We start from the raw sequence: 14717 nt of genomic DNA, 5'->3' as shown, positions 1-14717 counted from the left end.
GAAGAAGTACTGGCTCGAAGAACATCCAACTCATCACGTCCGAGTTTTTCAGAGCTGAGCCACGATACACAGGTGATTTCAGCGAGTGTGAGATACCAATGGAAGAAATTTCAGTTCATTGCCGATATTTCTGAAAGGCGAAGCTGGAGGTTGTTGGCTGCAGCTTCTTTTCTTTTCTGTAACGAAACCTGTCTTTTCTTCAAAGGAAACTAAAGGCTCTCTTGCCATAACCTCCCCTATCTTAATTCTCTCATGTAATCTGTACAAATTTCTACTTCCTATACATCACCGCTAAATTGAATCAATAGAAGTGAGACATACACGGCAAATACAAATGTTAAGGCGTTTCTTTATTATTTGACATGGCTACTGACATTTTTTTTTGCCAGTACCTCCAAACGCTACACTCTTGGAACATCCAAAGTATGTACATTAGTAATGTCAGCAGGATGTGAATGCTACTGCACTGTCACGTGGTCGACGCGCGTGCTTTCATTCTGGCGTCCTTCATTCAACAAAACGCCTGCAAAAAAAATAGAAAACAATACACAAGAATAGAAGTACGCACAAAACAAACACTGATAGAGTAAAGTAAAAAGGCAGTGCGAAATAAAGTAGTTCATAGTTCTACAGACAAAAAGAAAAGCACATCTGCCAATCACTGAACAGATTTGTTTGACCGCTACAATTAAATCGAAGACTTACAAGCAGGTAACCTGCAATGACGACTTACACAATAAAAGATTTACAGTAGCAGGAACAGACATATACAACTTTACGCAATGGTGCGGAAGGAGAACAGCAACGAGTGACGGACGTCAACAGAACGGCACATCCGAAAGCAAGGTCCGTACGTACACGCCCTAAGGTTTAAAAATTAGTGCGTTGTTTTGAAAGTGAACACAAACAAACGACACATGACCCATTCATTATTTGGCAATGGACTGCTGCTGATAACTCAGCTATGCCTTACGATGATGACATTGGCTGATGATAATGATGTAACGCATGTAATGGCACAATGTTCCTGCCTTAAAGGACACAGTGTTTTGATGAGAGTCAACAACGTCACGAAGCGAAGCCAGACGTTGCTTGAAAATAAAGTCCGCGGCTAAATATCATTCTATATTTGTTTGGTGGTGTTTCAAGTGACAAATTCAGATGAACTTCTTGTCTGTTTTTTTTTTCTTTGCTTCGGACAGATTGGAGAAGCTGACGAGACATTGACAGGTCTTAGAAAAAATACATTTTTTTACATTTCATTCAAAAAATGTAAGTCTACGCAAAACAAATGAAAAAGGAAGCTCCAATCTTTTCTGTGCTTTTTTGTGCACGACTTGGTTGCGAAATATAAGAATAAACGACACACTTGTGCAGATAACCTCAAATGTAGGCAAACATATTTTTATGCTAGCTTTTGGTAATGGAAATACAAACGGTTTTTAGGTTGTTTTTCTTCACAAGTAGAGAGACGCGGTAACATTCTTCAATTCAATGACCAATACTCTGCGTCCTGTTTAATAGCACCTTCGTACATGACTTCGTAACAGGCGGTCGTCGGCCAAGATGAATGAAGCGAGGGCCGGCTAAATGTATTTGCTTTGTGCGTTGACAAATTGGCGGGATTGTAAATCGCGGCATCTAATGTGCCAAGAAAATTCTCAGTTAAAGGATGGACTTTAGAGCTCATATGAATGGTGCTCCTTGTTGAACGGTCGGCAAAAAACTACAACGTCACACGCTCACACGACTGCTCGCTGGAGGACCTCAAAGTATTGTACAGCACTTTCTCAAGAAAGCTCAGATAGCAATGGATGCTTTGAGACGACTTTGTGAGTGCAGTGATATTGATTTACAAATGAACGTTAGGAAAGATAATTTTTACAAGAGAAATTCGGCATACGCGTGATACGCAATACTCGATGTCTGGAATTTTCTCCTTCGCTTGCGCCATGAGCCTCAACAGCGGCTCAAATGCAGCGTCCGTGATGCCTCCTCTAGCTTGCTGAATACTGCCAATAAGCTTTGCTTTTTATTGCGTTTTCTTTAGTCAGTCCACTTCCAATCTATAAGCCATATGCCAAGACCTTTCAAAGCAAGCACATCCTGCTTTCCAGTACTATTCACCTTTGATCTTCGGTATTCGAACACTTGCGAATCGCGCACGTGCTCTCCTTTCGGCACCGTCGGACCAATTTGAATGTAGTTTGTTGCATTTACAGGAAGAATCTAAAATCTGCCAATTGTTTATAAGAGACTTTCATTTAGGCTCACCATAAATTGTTCTTGCTAGAGTGGCCGGAAATCGAAAATTTTCAGGAAAATAAAGCACAAAAGAAAAAGTAGTCTTTAAAATTCTAAATAAATACAGGTACCTCCCTTTCTGCGGAATGCATCAATTGGGTTGTGAAAAGCACAAAAAGTGTATTTATGATACGTTGCTCTCAATTATGCCGGTAATTTGTTCACTAAACGCTAGCAACGCCGACTCCAACAAACATAATAATTCAAATGAACTGCGGAATTCTATGGCACATTTTTACGATCTCAACAGTTTACTACAAGCCGTTTAGATAATTGTGATCGCTTCGACGTGAAGTTAGTGTTTAGTAAAAGGCGTGGGTTCATTTCAGAAAATTAATTTCGACAAGTTCTTCCAAACATTTGAGACCCTAGCCGAAATCCATACTTTTAATCGTCAGTTCAAAGTGTAAATTTTGCTTATATAAGGGCGCTCGTCTGTCACATGGCCGGCACCTGTACCTTTCAGGGGTAAAACAAAATCGTTAATTGGAAGAAACGAAGTTTGCTATTTTTTTCTTTATTTGTGGTGATGAAATACGACACCAAGAGAAGCGCATTAAACAGTAAACAGACGTTACGAAAACTACATACATTACTCAAGTTTTTATTTCTGATTTTTCAGTGATTTTCCAGTTGGTAGAAATTGAAGCAAATGCTTTAACTACAGCTTCCTCATCACAGGTGCAGTTTGAACACGCTGACGTTCACCATTGAACAAACCAGCACATTTAAGTTTGCAAAACTTATTACTGTGTAGATATTAAGCTTCTCTAAATGCAACGTACTTCGGTGAAACCAGTTCAGCGACAACCCACGAAGGGAATTTCTGCGTTTGACATGTGGCTTAATAGAGAAGTCGCAATTATTCTCGAGCCACCAAATCTGTCACTGCAAATAACTCATGGTACGTAGCACAAATTCCTACCAACGTGCTCCGCTTCCTGTCGTTTCATGTGCCTCGTCGCCACATCGCTCACTACCACAGCAATAAAACAACGCCGTATAGTACCGCAACGCGTTAAATCTCATAGGTTAAAGCTTTCGAGCAAACGGCGGACTGTTCATAGCGACATTCAACACTGTCATCAAACAGATGTCCACCGACTTTGCTGACTTTAACAAACCCTTCATAACAACTCTGAGCAGACTTTGGCTCACTTCATAGTGCGCATTTAGTGCCTATTAAGTTCTGGTAGAAACTACAAAGAATGCACAAGAAAGCGCACGCACGGCATACAAACTAAATAAACACGTTCTTGACAACATGTTTTACGTCGTACCATAAATTTCATGTCTGTTCAAAAATATAAAACCCAAAGAAAAGCGGTAACTGCTTTACAAGGTGATGAGTGATAATCAATGTTTTCCAGCTCATGCCTCGTTTGTTTTAAAAAAACTGTACAAGATCTCGCCAACAGTTTGTACAGAGACGGGGACGCATATACCTTTGTTTTTCAGACGAAAATACACAGAAACAACCAAAAGTAATGTTGTTCTGTGTGTCACGTGACACGATAGCATGGCGAAGCCGCGCTGAACTTTAGAGGTATGGAAGAAGAGTGACTGAGACCATGAAGTGCACCTGAACAGAATCAAAGGGACGAATTCACAAAGCGTTCACTTTATAAGAACTGTCTATCATTGGCCAGTTTCCATTCCAGAACACGACCAGCTTTGTGAATGCATTGCAAGAGGTCAAATAAGAAGTTTTCATCTTCTTTAACGTTATATTACGATTGCTATCATGATTGGTCCTGTGCACGTCCTATGAAACGCTTGTAAACTGCTGGAATGATACCGTCCTGGTAACACGGTGGACTTAATTTGGTCAGCAGTGAATATTTCGCAAGAGATAGTTAAGTAAGATAGTTCTCCAAGAGATTCATTTCTCGAAATAGACGTGCCGAAACCACGATGTGATTATGATGCACGCCGTAGTGGGGGCCTCCGGATTAATTTCGTCGGCCTGGGGGTCTTCAATGTGTATGCAATGTATGGTACATGGACCTTTTTATATTTCGCATCCATGGAAACCAAGAACTTGTATAGTTCAATAACTTGACGAAGGAAGTGCATGCCTTCGACCTGTTCATGTGTACCGTGTTCATCAAATTTAGCTGATTTACTTTATGCGTTGCGAAATTAAATTTCTTTAAGCCAACGCGTGCTTAACTGGTATCATAGCAGCAACATGAAAGGTGCCTCGAACTTGAACAATGTAGCAGACGACAGCCAATCAAACAGCGGACTGAGAACCATGCTCCCTCAAAAATGTCTACCAGCACAAATGAATCGATTCAATTCACTGATATTCTTATTACGAAACATCATTCCAGCGCACAGAAAACAAGGACGAGCAGAGAGGGACAATAAGAAGGCCATAACTTCAAGTTGAAGTCCGGTGTTCTTCTTGTCACTTGCTGCTCGTCGTGGTTTTTTTTTTGTGTGTGTGTGTGCACTGGAACGATGTTTCCTAATGCAATTCACAACCAACTAGCCCAGCTGTCCACGCCTAGCAGTGTCCCTGATATTCGAAGCATACCTGACGAGGTCTGAGTGTAGATCACCACAGGTTAAATGGTCTACGAAAATGGAACAGCCTTGTCGGCACTTACACGAGTAACATTGGTAACTGGAAAAAAGTTGCGTTTTCTTTGAAGACAACTGAACGCGCACATGCGGTAGTGAAGGAAAGTGGCAGGCTAATGGAACATTTCTCTTTTCGGCGTATATTTTATCTTCTAGAGTAATCAAATGGGAATTAAATGTCGGTTGAGCAGAGCAGTTGCCGCTGGAAAATGGCATCGATTAAAAAATATTTTAACGTGACTCCGGAATCGCAATATTCTTAAACTTCAGCTTTCAGTCCTTACCGCAGTGTTTCACCAATGTGGCAATAACGAAGTTTTGAGAAAGCAAGTCACACATGTGTCTTTTTCGTGGCGTCGAGAATGAACTTTGTAACAAGGAGTGCAATTACGGCAATTCAGCGATCCGATTTGGATAAAGACGTCCAAAAACGACAACAAATATATAATTATTTATCTTCACGCTCGTGAAATGGGGGACCGGCTAAACATGTTTGGTTTTCAGTCCGTCGACGTTGTGTCGATACTGATAACATAATTACTGTTACTCACCGCAGTATAGAACTAGTGATTTTTTTTTTCGAAAGCAGCGAGGTGACTGTCCTTCGTGATGAAAGCTGCGACGTGAATGATAAGCAAGAACAGCACAAGAACACTTATTGTAGAAATCTCACACTTCATATAAGTACAATATAGCTGCCTCCGCTGTGACGCAGTGATATATTTTCACCGCGTTAAAGGACATGTATAAACAAGACAGATATACGAACGACCAGCGCACTAAAATCGTAACGCGCTGAATGAAAGCAAAATAGTACAATTCGGGAACAAAGCTCTTCTTAATCACTTCCACGCACACTCACATGAACCGCGTTCTCCTATTTCTTAATCAAAAGCTTGAGTTTGTTGACCATGGTAGTGCAAAAAATTCAAGCGAGAAAAAAAAGTATTCGCTCATTTGACTATGCGTAAAAGAACCTTTGACACGTTCGTTATAAGTAGAAAATTATTTAGCGGAAAGTTATAATCCATCGCGGGTATCTCGCTGACGGTTCCAACACTAAACTGATAAATTGAGCATGTGACATTCCTAATACTTTGTCATGCGCCGCGAATTATGCATGACGTTGGGTGCCGAACTAATTCGGCACAATATTTTTTTTTCTCCTGGCTTCTCGGAGGGCTGTAGTACAACCTAATTGGATGGGTTTGCTTTTTCTCTGCTCGGTGATTGAAAACCTTTACTGCGCAGCTTTTTCAGCATGAGTGTCAGAGGGGCATCGTTTATTAAATCCTTTCATTGTCATTTTTTGTTGTTGTCGTTTCCACGGCTTCTTTTTGATAGGCAGACCAGTCAACAGGTCCAGTTAAAAGAAATTTTCGTAACCTGGTGCTAGTTACAAGAGTAGTTGATGCTAGCCGCACTGACATGCCTTTCTTTCACGTATTTCAAAACAGTGACGTGTGAGAAATGCTGGGATCCTACATGCACACCTACATGACTGGGAGCAGGATTTACCATCAGAGTACATGATTCATATTACTAGCGTGATATAAAGCGGACGAAAAGATGCAGACAACACGAACGAACAACACCGCCAGCGTTCGCAGTGTCTAGATCATGGTGTCTTGTTTATATTGCGCTAGTACCATTATTTGAGAACGTAGCAATCAACTAGCCTGTGTAACAGCATCACTTTCAGAGTTCACGCTTTCATCCTTTCTACTCTCAGAAACGGTCAGAACGCGCAAGCTCCCTCAGGAACAGGATTTCTCTCGATGCGCCGGGAGCCACCGAAGACAAAGATCGGTGGCTCGAAGCGCAGCTTCGGCAGAAAAGAGGGACAGCGAATCGGGCGTGCGTGATCAGAAAGAAAGCCTAAGCGTCGCCCGAGTGTAAGCGGCTCCAAGAACCAGGCCAAGCAGAGGAAGCGTGCAGGAGCAGCAGCGACCAGCGCCCAACAGCGCCGGCGGCCCGGCGGCAGAGCGGTCCAGGAAGGACGTGTCTCCGTCCACGGCCTGCTTCAGCGGCAGCTGGTTGGCGGTCCGGGCGTCGAACTCGCCCGATATGGACCCTGCAAACGCCAAGCAACGCGAGCAGCTTACGGTTTGCTCCAGGGAGGGGGGGGAGGGGGGGCAATCCCTGCATCTCGTTTCAAAGCCTAGCGCAGATCATTTTGGGGCCATAACCTTCCATTCGGTCTTCATTCTTATCCCCCTTCGTCACTGGCTCGTACAAGACTTGAACGACGCCGCGCCACCGCAAATATAACCTTATAAAATGCAGGCTCTGGGGCTGCATTACGCAATATTTCTTTCCCTTTTCTTCAAGCGAAGCTTCTGTTGCCTCACTCGTGTCGGCGTCGGTGTTGGCGTTGCCGTAGGAAAAAACCAAGCCGCGCGAAAATAAAGTGCTTGTCGGGCTGCGGATTCGAATCACCAACCTCCAGGTGGCGAGACCACCACGCTAGCCAATTCAGCCACTGTCGGTTTATCATACCCGACCTTTAAAGCAGGGTTTTATATGCATAAAGAAGTAGGCGCAGGTGCACCCTCCCTCCAGAGGAGGGAAAGGGTAGATCGCTTGTTTCCTCGTCTCCGCCCGCCGTTTCCCACCAGTTCAGGCCCGGCAGTCACATGGGGAGGCCGCATTTGATTAGTTCTGCCGAAGAGCAAGCTGCGTTGAAGGAACGGCAGCGGGAGCGGCCCGCACGTCGTGCGTTCGGCCAAAGAACAGGCGACGTTTGATGAACGCCACCGTGAACACGCTTGAGAAACGGCTCGTCCTCGCCGTGAGGAAGCGCGAAGCCGAGGCGTTACGACAACGAAGATGCGCGGATCCTGAGCTTCGCTTTTCACCGTAGTGGAAGGGCGGAATATTTAATGAAATTGACAAATAATTCGACAAGATAAAAACTAAAAGAGCAATGTTGAAAGCGTCAAGGCAATAATGTGCCGTGGCGGCATTGTTTAGGTTAGTGCGTGTTTTTATATTGTATTTCTTTTTATGCAACATAGCACTATACTTTAGCATTTGCATCAAGAAAATTGAGTATAGGGGACGTGAGAGTGTTTTTATTTTCTATGTCTTTCTTCGTGTTTAGGTGTGACTTTATATATTCCCTAACAAATATAAGAATAGCAGTGTCAATCTGACTTCCGAGATGAATCATAAAGGGCGATCTGGACTGCATCGCGCGTGTTGGGGCCGCAAATGAACATGTATGTATTGTATTATGTATTGTATTATGGGGTTTTTACGTGCCAATATCACTTTCTGATTATGAGGCACGCCGTAGTGGACGACTCCGGAAATTTCGACCACCTGGGGTTCTTTAACGTGCACCTAAATCTAAGTACACGGGTGTTTTCGCATTTCACCCCCATCGAAATGCGGCCACCGTGGCGGGGATTCGAACCCGCGACCTCGTGCTTAGCAAGTGTGTGTGTGTGTGTGTGTGTGTGTGTGTGTGTGTGTGTGTGCGTGCGTGCGTGCGTGCGTGCGTGCGTGCGTGCGTGCGTGCGTGCGTGCGTGCGTGTGCGTGTGTGTGTGTGTGTGTGTGTGTGTGTGTGTGTGTGTGTGTGTGTGTGTGTGTGTGTGTGTGTGTGTGTGTGTGTGTGTGTGTGTGTGTGTGTGTGTGTGTGTGTGTGTGTGTTTATGTATGCATTCAGTCATTCATTCTATCCTGCCACCAATGCTGTGCGATATTAAAATAAGCGAAGCGACGTAGTAGAGAAGTCGGTAAGGACAGCACGTAAGAATGATAAACACGGCAGGAAGCAGACAGCCAAAGCACTACTGCGTGTAAATTATAGTTTTAGTCCTGAAAACAAACACAGCAGGATAGCTGCCACTGAAATCGGCGCCCTCTATCGGTGAACACAGCGCAGTGATATGCGCACGAATTATTGAGCGTCGGAACGTACATTATTCCTGCTTTGTAAAAATGCACATACTATAAGAAATAATGTCGAACTATTTGTGACGATACTCTTCGTTGATGTTCGCGAAATTGTTTCCTCAATAAATTTTGAATATGCGTGACCCTACAACTTATCTGCATGCAACTTGAACACATAGCGAAGGTAAATAAAACGCATAACCATGAATTGTCGGCAGCGTGTGCACTCTGTGAAAACTGAAAAGAAATGCTTCGCCATCAGAGAAATATTGCTATGGCGTCTGAATTCGGTTGCTTAGCGCAGTTTCAGGTATTTCAAGTTTCAGGTAACTAAACCCTTAACAAGTTCTTTCTTTTTAATCTTTCCGCATTTCTTAAAAATATTCAGTGATGTGCCCCTCTCCAGTAATGAACAGGTTCATGGCCTGCTGTTTTATTTCTTGCTCACTCTCCTTCTCCTCTGACGGCGTGCTTTCTATTCATTACAGGCGAAGATGAGTCAACAGTGAATGGTCATTAATCTACAACAATGTTGCTAACGCGCTTTGAACCATTAGTGGTGGAATTCAGTGAATCGGAATAAAAACGTGTTCTCGCTTGCTGCTGCGCCTTTATCTAACCATTTTATTTAAACGTTATCTCTAACAACGTGGTGCGACGGGCACGATAGAATATTAGATAGCACGTTCACCTAGAATACCTAAACATGTCACGCAACTCGGCTGGCACTTACAACAGAGTATGCTCGCAGACGTGAACTAAGCGACATGGCAGCAACCAGCCATGAAATCATGAGCCCGTTTCAACATACTGTACTGTAGGCTTACCTTTCTTGAGTGTGAACAGGTCGTCTCGATACTGAACCTTCAGAAACGTGGTGAGTTCTACTTCAAACACTTTGTTGGGGTCGTTTGGAATCTCCGGCGGGATGGAGCGTCTCCTTCGACCGTAGCCGTACTGATCGTTGCCGCACGGAACCTGGTGAAGAAAATAATTCAAATTGGCCACATTGCACCGAGGGTTATTGGTTATGCCAGCAACAGTCAATAAGCTTATGCAGCTAAGCAAAGCTCGAAGATTCATTTACAAAAGTGAGAACTAATGTTGTCCGAGCACCGTGAACGGAAGAGACCGAGTAAACTGCGAGAATATGAGCTCACCATAAATGTGCAAGCTGGGTCAATATTCAGAAAACCGAACGTTTCTTCCAGCTAGTAGCATGAAGCTACAGCCGAAAGAGAAGTTGCATAGCTGAAGAAAAATTCACTCTGGCAAGGAGATTGAAACCGCAACCACTGCCTTTCGGCAACACATGCCCTTTGTGTGCAGGCTTCGTTTGCAGCTCTGTCTTATTTTCCTGCGGCTGATATTCTTTTTCGCAAAGAGGGTGAGACTTGAAAAAAACAGAGGTACATAGGGCTGTATCTTACGCCTTTGCATTCCTTGATGCACACGTTGACGGTGCCAACAAAGAGCACGTAGTTCGACTCGGGAAACTTGAAGGCCCTGAACTTGGCTGAAAGCGTGTCGCCACTGTCGAGAGTCTCAAAATTGCCAAAAATGTATGGGTCGATGGAGCACCTGAAACACAACCAAACGGTAACATCATTGTTATCAACATCCTTTTTCAAGTTAACGGCAGAATTAAGGGTTCTACCTTTGATTTCGAATTACCCCTTTACTAAGTCAGCCGACTCCATTAAGCACTCCGTCAATCAATTGCATTAGATTTGCCTCAGTGCTCACACCTTGAGGTACAACGTGTACTTAGACTATGGCCTAGTGCCGCTTTTGCGTGCCATTCTACAAAGGCACATTTGACTTTTATTTGAGAGACTGGAGTCAAATAAATACTTTAATTATGCATTTTGTGTTATGTGTTTGTTAAGTGTCGCATTTCATTTATCATCGCATTCACCTGGAGTAGCATAGTAGGCATGCGGACTGGCAAACCTCCACACTGTTTTTTAAAGACTCGTATTCTCTCTTTCTCTCCTTCTCTCTCCATCCTATCTTTTAGACTGCAAATAGCCTGATCACCATATTGCACCACTTAATCCTCTGCCGTCCTCGGCTGCCTTTTCATTCCTTTGAAAATGTTCTGTTATTCCAAACACCCACCGGCTAAATGGTCTACGGATTGCATGACCTGCCCAAATCATCCACCTAATCTCAGCTAAAACATGAAACAAAACAAATTTTGCCTTTCACACAGAATCTTCGTTTTCACTGAACCTACAAAGGATAAGTAAATAACGGTGCAAGGGGCCTAATTAAGCGAGAACAGTGCTGTAGGGAATTCTTGCCTACTTGTTTTTTTTTTCTTTTGTTCGTTCTTTTTTGATGAAACCAGCATCGTTAAGTTTTGTTTCTGCCTCTCAGACACTGATTTGATTCCTTTTTACTTGACGAAATATCGCCGAATGCTTAACTTTTAAAACAAAGGACCAAACTTAAGCTTCATAGAAATAATGGAAATCTTTTTCTGATTTGCACATGTCTTCTGCGCAATCCGATTATGCATTGTAAATCTGCGGCTTCTAATTACGCTCCTAAATATGCACAAGAAATTCGCATTGGGGCAACAGCGCCTGTCAGTGCCACATTTTTGTTACGTAAGCATGTCGTTTACAATGCTAATGAGTGCGTACTTCGCGATATTGGCGCTAATTTTGGCCCGTCACTTGATCTTGTTAGAAACTGCCAAAGATGAAAACTACAGGACAGACCAATAAGCCTCAAATTTATCGATGCTGGAGTATGCAACGATTCCTAAAAAGCAACGCCTCGGCAGCTTGACTGTGACGTCATCAAGGACGGCTGACCCTTTATACAGAAGCCCTGTTTTCTACAATCTATGTGTTGCCTGTATCCTCATCTGCAGTGAATAAGCTCTTGATCTTTACGCATGACACCCATGACACAAAGCAAAAACTTGTTCATTCTCATCAAGGACATATCCTAACGTGTCAGAAACCAGTGTTTAATTGGAACTACACGGCTGGTCACAGTTCAGAGCATCACACTGAAGTGACATTTAATATCAAAGCATATCTATGTTTCGTAGTCGAGTTTTATGGAGTCCTATTATTCAGGCCAAGCCTTTAAATAATTTCAGCTTTAATCGGTGATTCAATGCTGATTAAGGGTTCGCTGTGCGCTGAGTCCATCCTGTGCAAGGACAGAGAAGCTATAACATGGAGGCTGTTAGAAAGAAAAAATAAGTCAATTTATGCCCATTCAAACAAAAACGCCTACTGGACGCCAATGTGGAAAGTGTGCGTTAGACACGGAATATTGTGCAGCAGTGAACGCCACCGATGAAACCAAACTGCTCCAGATCTCGGAGGCTGTGCTCACCCATTCATAACGATCACTTCTTCCTGCTTGTTGGCGCTGTCTGTGACTTTCAGGTAACTGGTCAGGATGCCATAGGTGCCTGCAGAAATAGCGAAGGAATAATAGTCGTCTAGAAAAAGTTGGTGTTGCAGAAGCAACGAGTTGTTTTTTCTCTTGTTATTTATTGATATGTAATTGAAACAGAGGTTGGGCGTCTTCAATGGCACCAACTACTCCTCTTCGCAGGGCAAACAAAACTAAATGCACGAAAACCTTCAGACAGTCAAGTATCACAATCATTTGCGAAGTACCGCGCAAGAGTAAAGAAGTCACATATACGGTTACGTAAACCCAAAAGAGTTCGAAAACAAGCATATAATTTGACAGTTCTGAAAGTGAGGCGGCTGACGAGTCTAGACATGTCTACATAAGAAGACACAAGCAATACATAAAATAAGAAATGTGTTATTTTCTGCTCTGTATGGCTACTCCGAAGCTTCTTCTACTGCAACTCCTTCCCCGAAATTTGCAAGAGTGTGAAACGCTAGAACATTTGGGTCAGACGACCATGACTCAGCAAAATTTTATTAGTATGCATATGCCTTAACGCTGCAGTAGCCTTTAAAAAGCGGCCGTACTTGCACTATTTTGATGCGGAAAAAAATGGCTGACCGTCTCAGTCACTGAAGTTTGCTTTCTGTGCTGGTGCCCATAGAGACACTCCTTGTGTGCTTATGGCCGTTCGTATATCTAGAAAAAAATACTTGTTGGAATTTTAGAGCGCAGCTCTTGGGCGCCCGTTCCTGCGGCGAGCGTCGGCGTCGTACCCCGTAATCGAGCAAATGACGCACGGCTAAAGGTGATAGCGAACGCGGAGCGCAGCGGGCGACCAAAGGCGGCAAGAGTGATGATGGCGCGAGGAGGAATGCGCAGGAGGAGGGTATGGCGAAAGGTTGAGAAGAAAGGCGTAGTACGGCGCAGGATGGACTATGGCGACGATGGTTACGAGATGGCGCCAGAATAGCGCGTATCGCTAGGGAGCCGCGATGCGCTCGCTCGCCTCCGCTCCGTTCGCGGAGGCGCGCGCATCGAGGCACTCTGCGTGTCGTCTCTTCACCAAAGCGCTGCATGAGCGGAGTTCTGTCTGCGGTGGCTGCTGTGAATCGCGCTCACACGCTGCCTCTGGTGATCTCTCGATTAGCGAGGCAGTTGCGCAACACTTCACTCCGTATGGAACGCGCCACACGAGGCAGATTCTCCACTCCAGCCACTATATCGCGAATTAAAACACGTAGTGAGCTGCGCTCAAATTTCCCATTAGGGAGTATCGTAATCGTCAGCGAATAATTTCTTTTCTTAATGTTGCTTAATCTTTCTGAGTAAAGATTATAATATTTTAGACCAGCTGGCTCTAACAAACCCTATCTTGTGATTTTCGTACATCTAAGAAAAGAAAAGGCAAATAGCAAACGATCATGTTAAGTTGATCTTGACAAGCAAATTTTAGCAAACCTCCACAACTTGCATTTTGACATATGAAGAACTGTGAAATCAGTGTTTACCACTAGCATTTAGCGTATAAACGTCGACTGTTGTTGTTGTTGTTGTTGTTGTTGTTGTTGTTGTTGTTGTTGTTGTTGTTGTTGTTGTTGTTGTTGTTGTTGTTGTTGTTGTTGTTGTTGTTGTTGTTGTTGTTGTTTGCAGCGACAGCGGCAGAGGCGGTGGCTACTAGGTGCACAAAGTCTTCCCTCTTTCTCTAGATTGCGGTGGAAACGCTGTCTTTCTACCCCCCATACAGGGAGCCTAAAAAATCAATGAAGCTACAAAATTAAAGGGTTCGTTTTCAAGTACACTGGATCACAGAGCGGCGTGTGCGTACACTTTGGGTGCAAGCGACGCCTATAGGAACGAGACTCAGCGCCCATCAGCAATCAAGCACTAATTAGCCCATTTCTCGGCGAGAAGCTTCACGGTAAGCTCTGCATACCCGCATGGCGGGTATGCAGAGCTTCTAAAATGCATCTAAAAGAAAAACTTAAAATCTAGTGACTGTTAGTTTCGGATTTTTGATTTAGGTTGAAAATTTTTTATTAAAAATTGGCAAAAACTGAAAATTTTCAAAAAACGGAACTACTAAGTTTACAACTCTGTATTTTCACAAAGAAAATTGATAATACAATTCCGTGAGTTGCATCTGATAGTAAATCCAAAGTGGACAAAATTCGTATGTTACACATTAATCTCAAAAAATTTAATAATACGGAAATACAGCTTTTGCAGAACCCTCGAAAACAACGTAACATATTCAAGTAAGATATAAAATGACCTATCGAATTTGTCCGCTTGCAATGATCTAATGAATTCCGTTTACAGAACCGCAATATCTGTTTTTTATGCAGAACTATGAATCTGTGAACTTCGTGCTTCTATTTTTTTCAAACTTTCGAATTTTCGAAAATCTTTTTAGCAAAATTCAGGACCTAAATAGAAATTCCGTGACCAAGAGTCACTAGAATTTAACTTGCTCTCTCAAATGCAACAATTTTCATTAAAATCTGTTCGGGGGTTATCTCAGAAAAACGTT

General features: G+C 43.3%; 1 protein-coding gene across 3 annotated transcripts in view; it reads right to left on the bottom strand.

Moving 5' to 3' along the window:
• Positions 1-329: 329 nt before the first annotated feature.
• Positions 330-14717, bottom strand: part of qsm (Zona pelucida superfamily protein qsm) — a 262953-nt gene continuing 248565 nt past the window's right edge. For 2 of the 3 annotated variants that reach the window (XM_075692082.1, XM_075692083.1), the window contains 4 exons: positions 12155-12233; positions 10225-10375; positions 9622-9772; positions 330-6967 (listed from right to left, as the gene is read on the bottom strand). In XM_075692082.1, the coding sequence (XP_075548197.1) occupies positions 6759-6967; positions 9622-9772; positions 10225-10375; positions 12155-12233 (590 nt within the window). In that variant the 3' untranslated portion in view covers positions 330-6758. The remainder of the gene's footprint in view (positions 6968-9621; positions 9773-10224; positions 10376-12154; positions 12234-14717) is intronic. The other variant, XM_075692084.1, reaches the window with a different exon arrangement.

This window comes from Dermacentor variabilis, chromosome 5, assembly GCF_050947875.1.
Source record: "Dermacentor variabilis isolate Ectoservices chromosome 5, ASM5094787v1, whole genome shotgun sequence".
NCBI lineage: Eukaryota > Metazoa > Arthropoda > Arachnida > Ixodida > Ixodidae > Dermacentor > Dermacentor variabilis.
The sequence above is the reverse complement of the archived record's forward strand: the minus strand, read 5'-3'. Positions and strand labels throughout refer to the sequence as shown.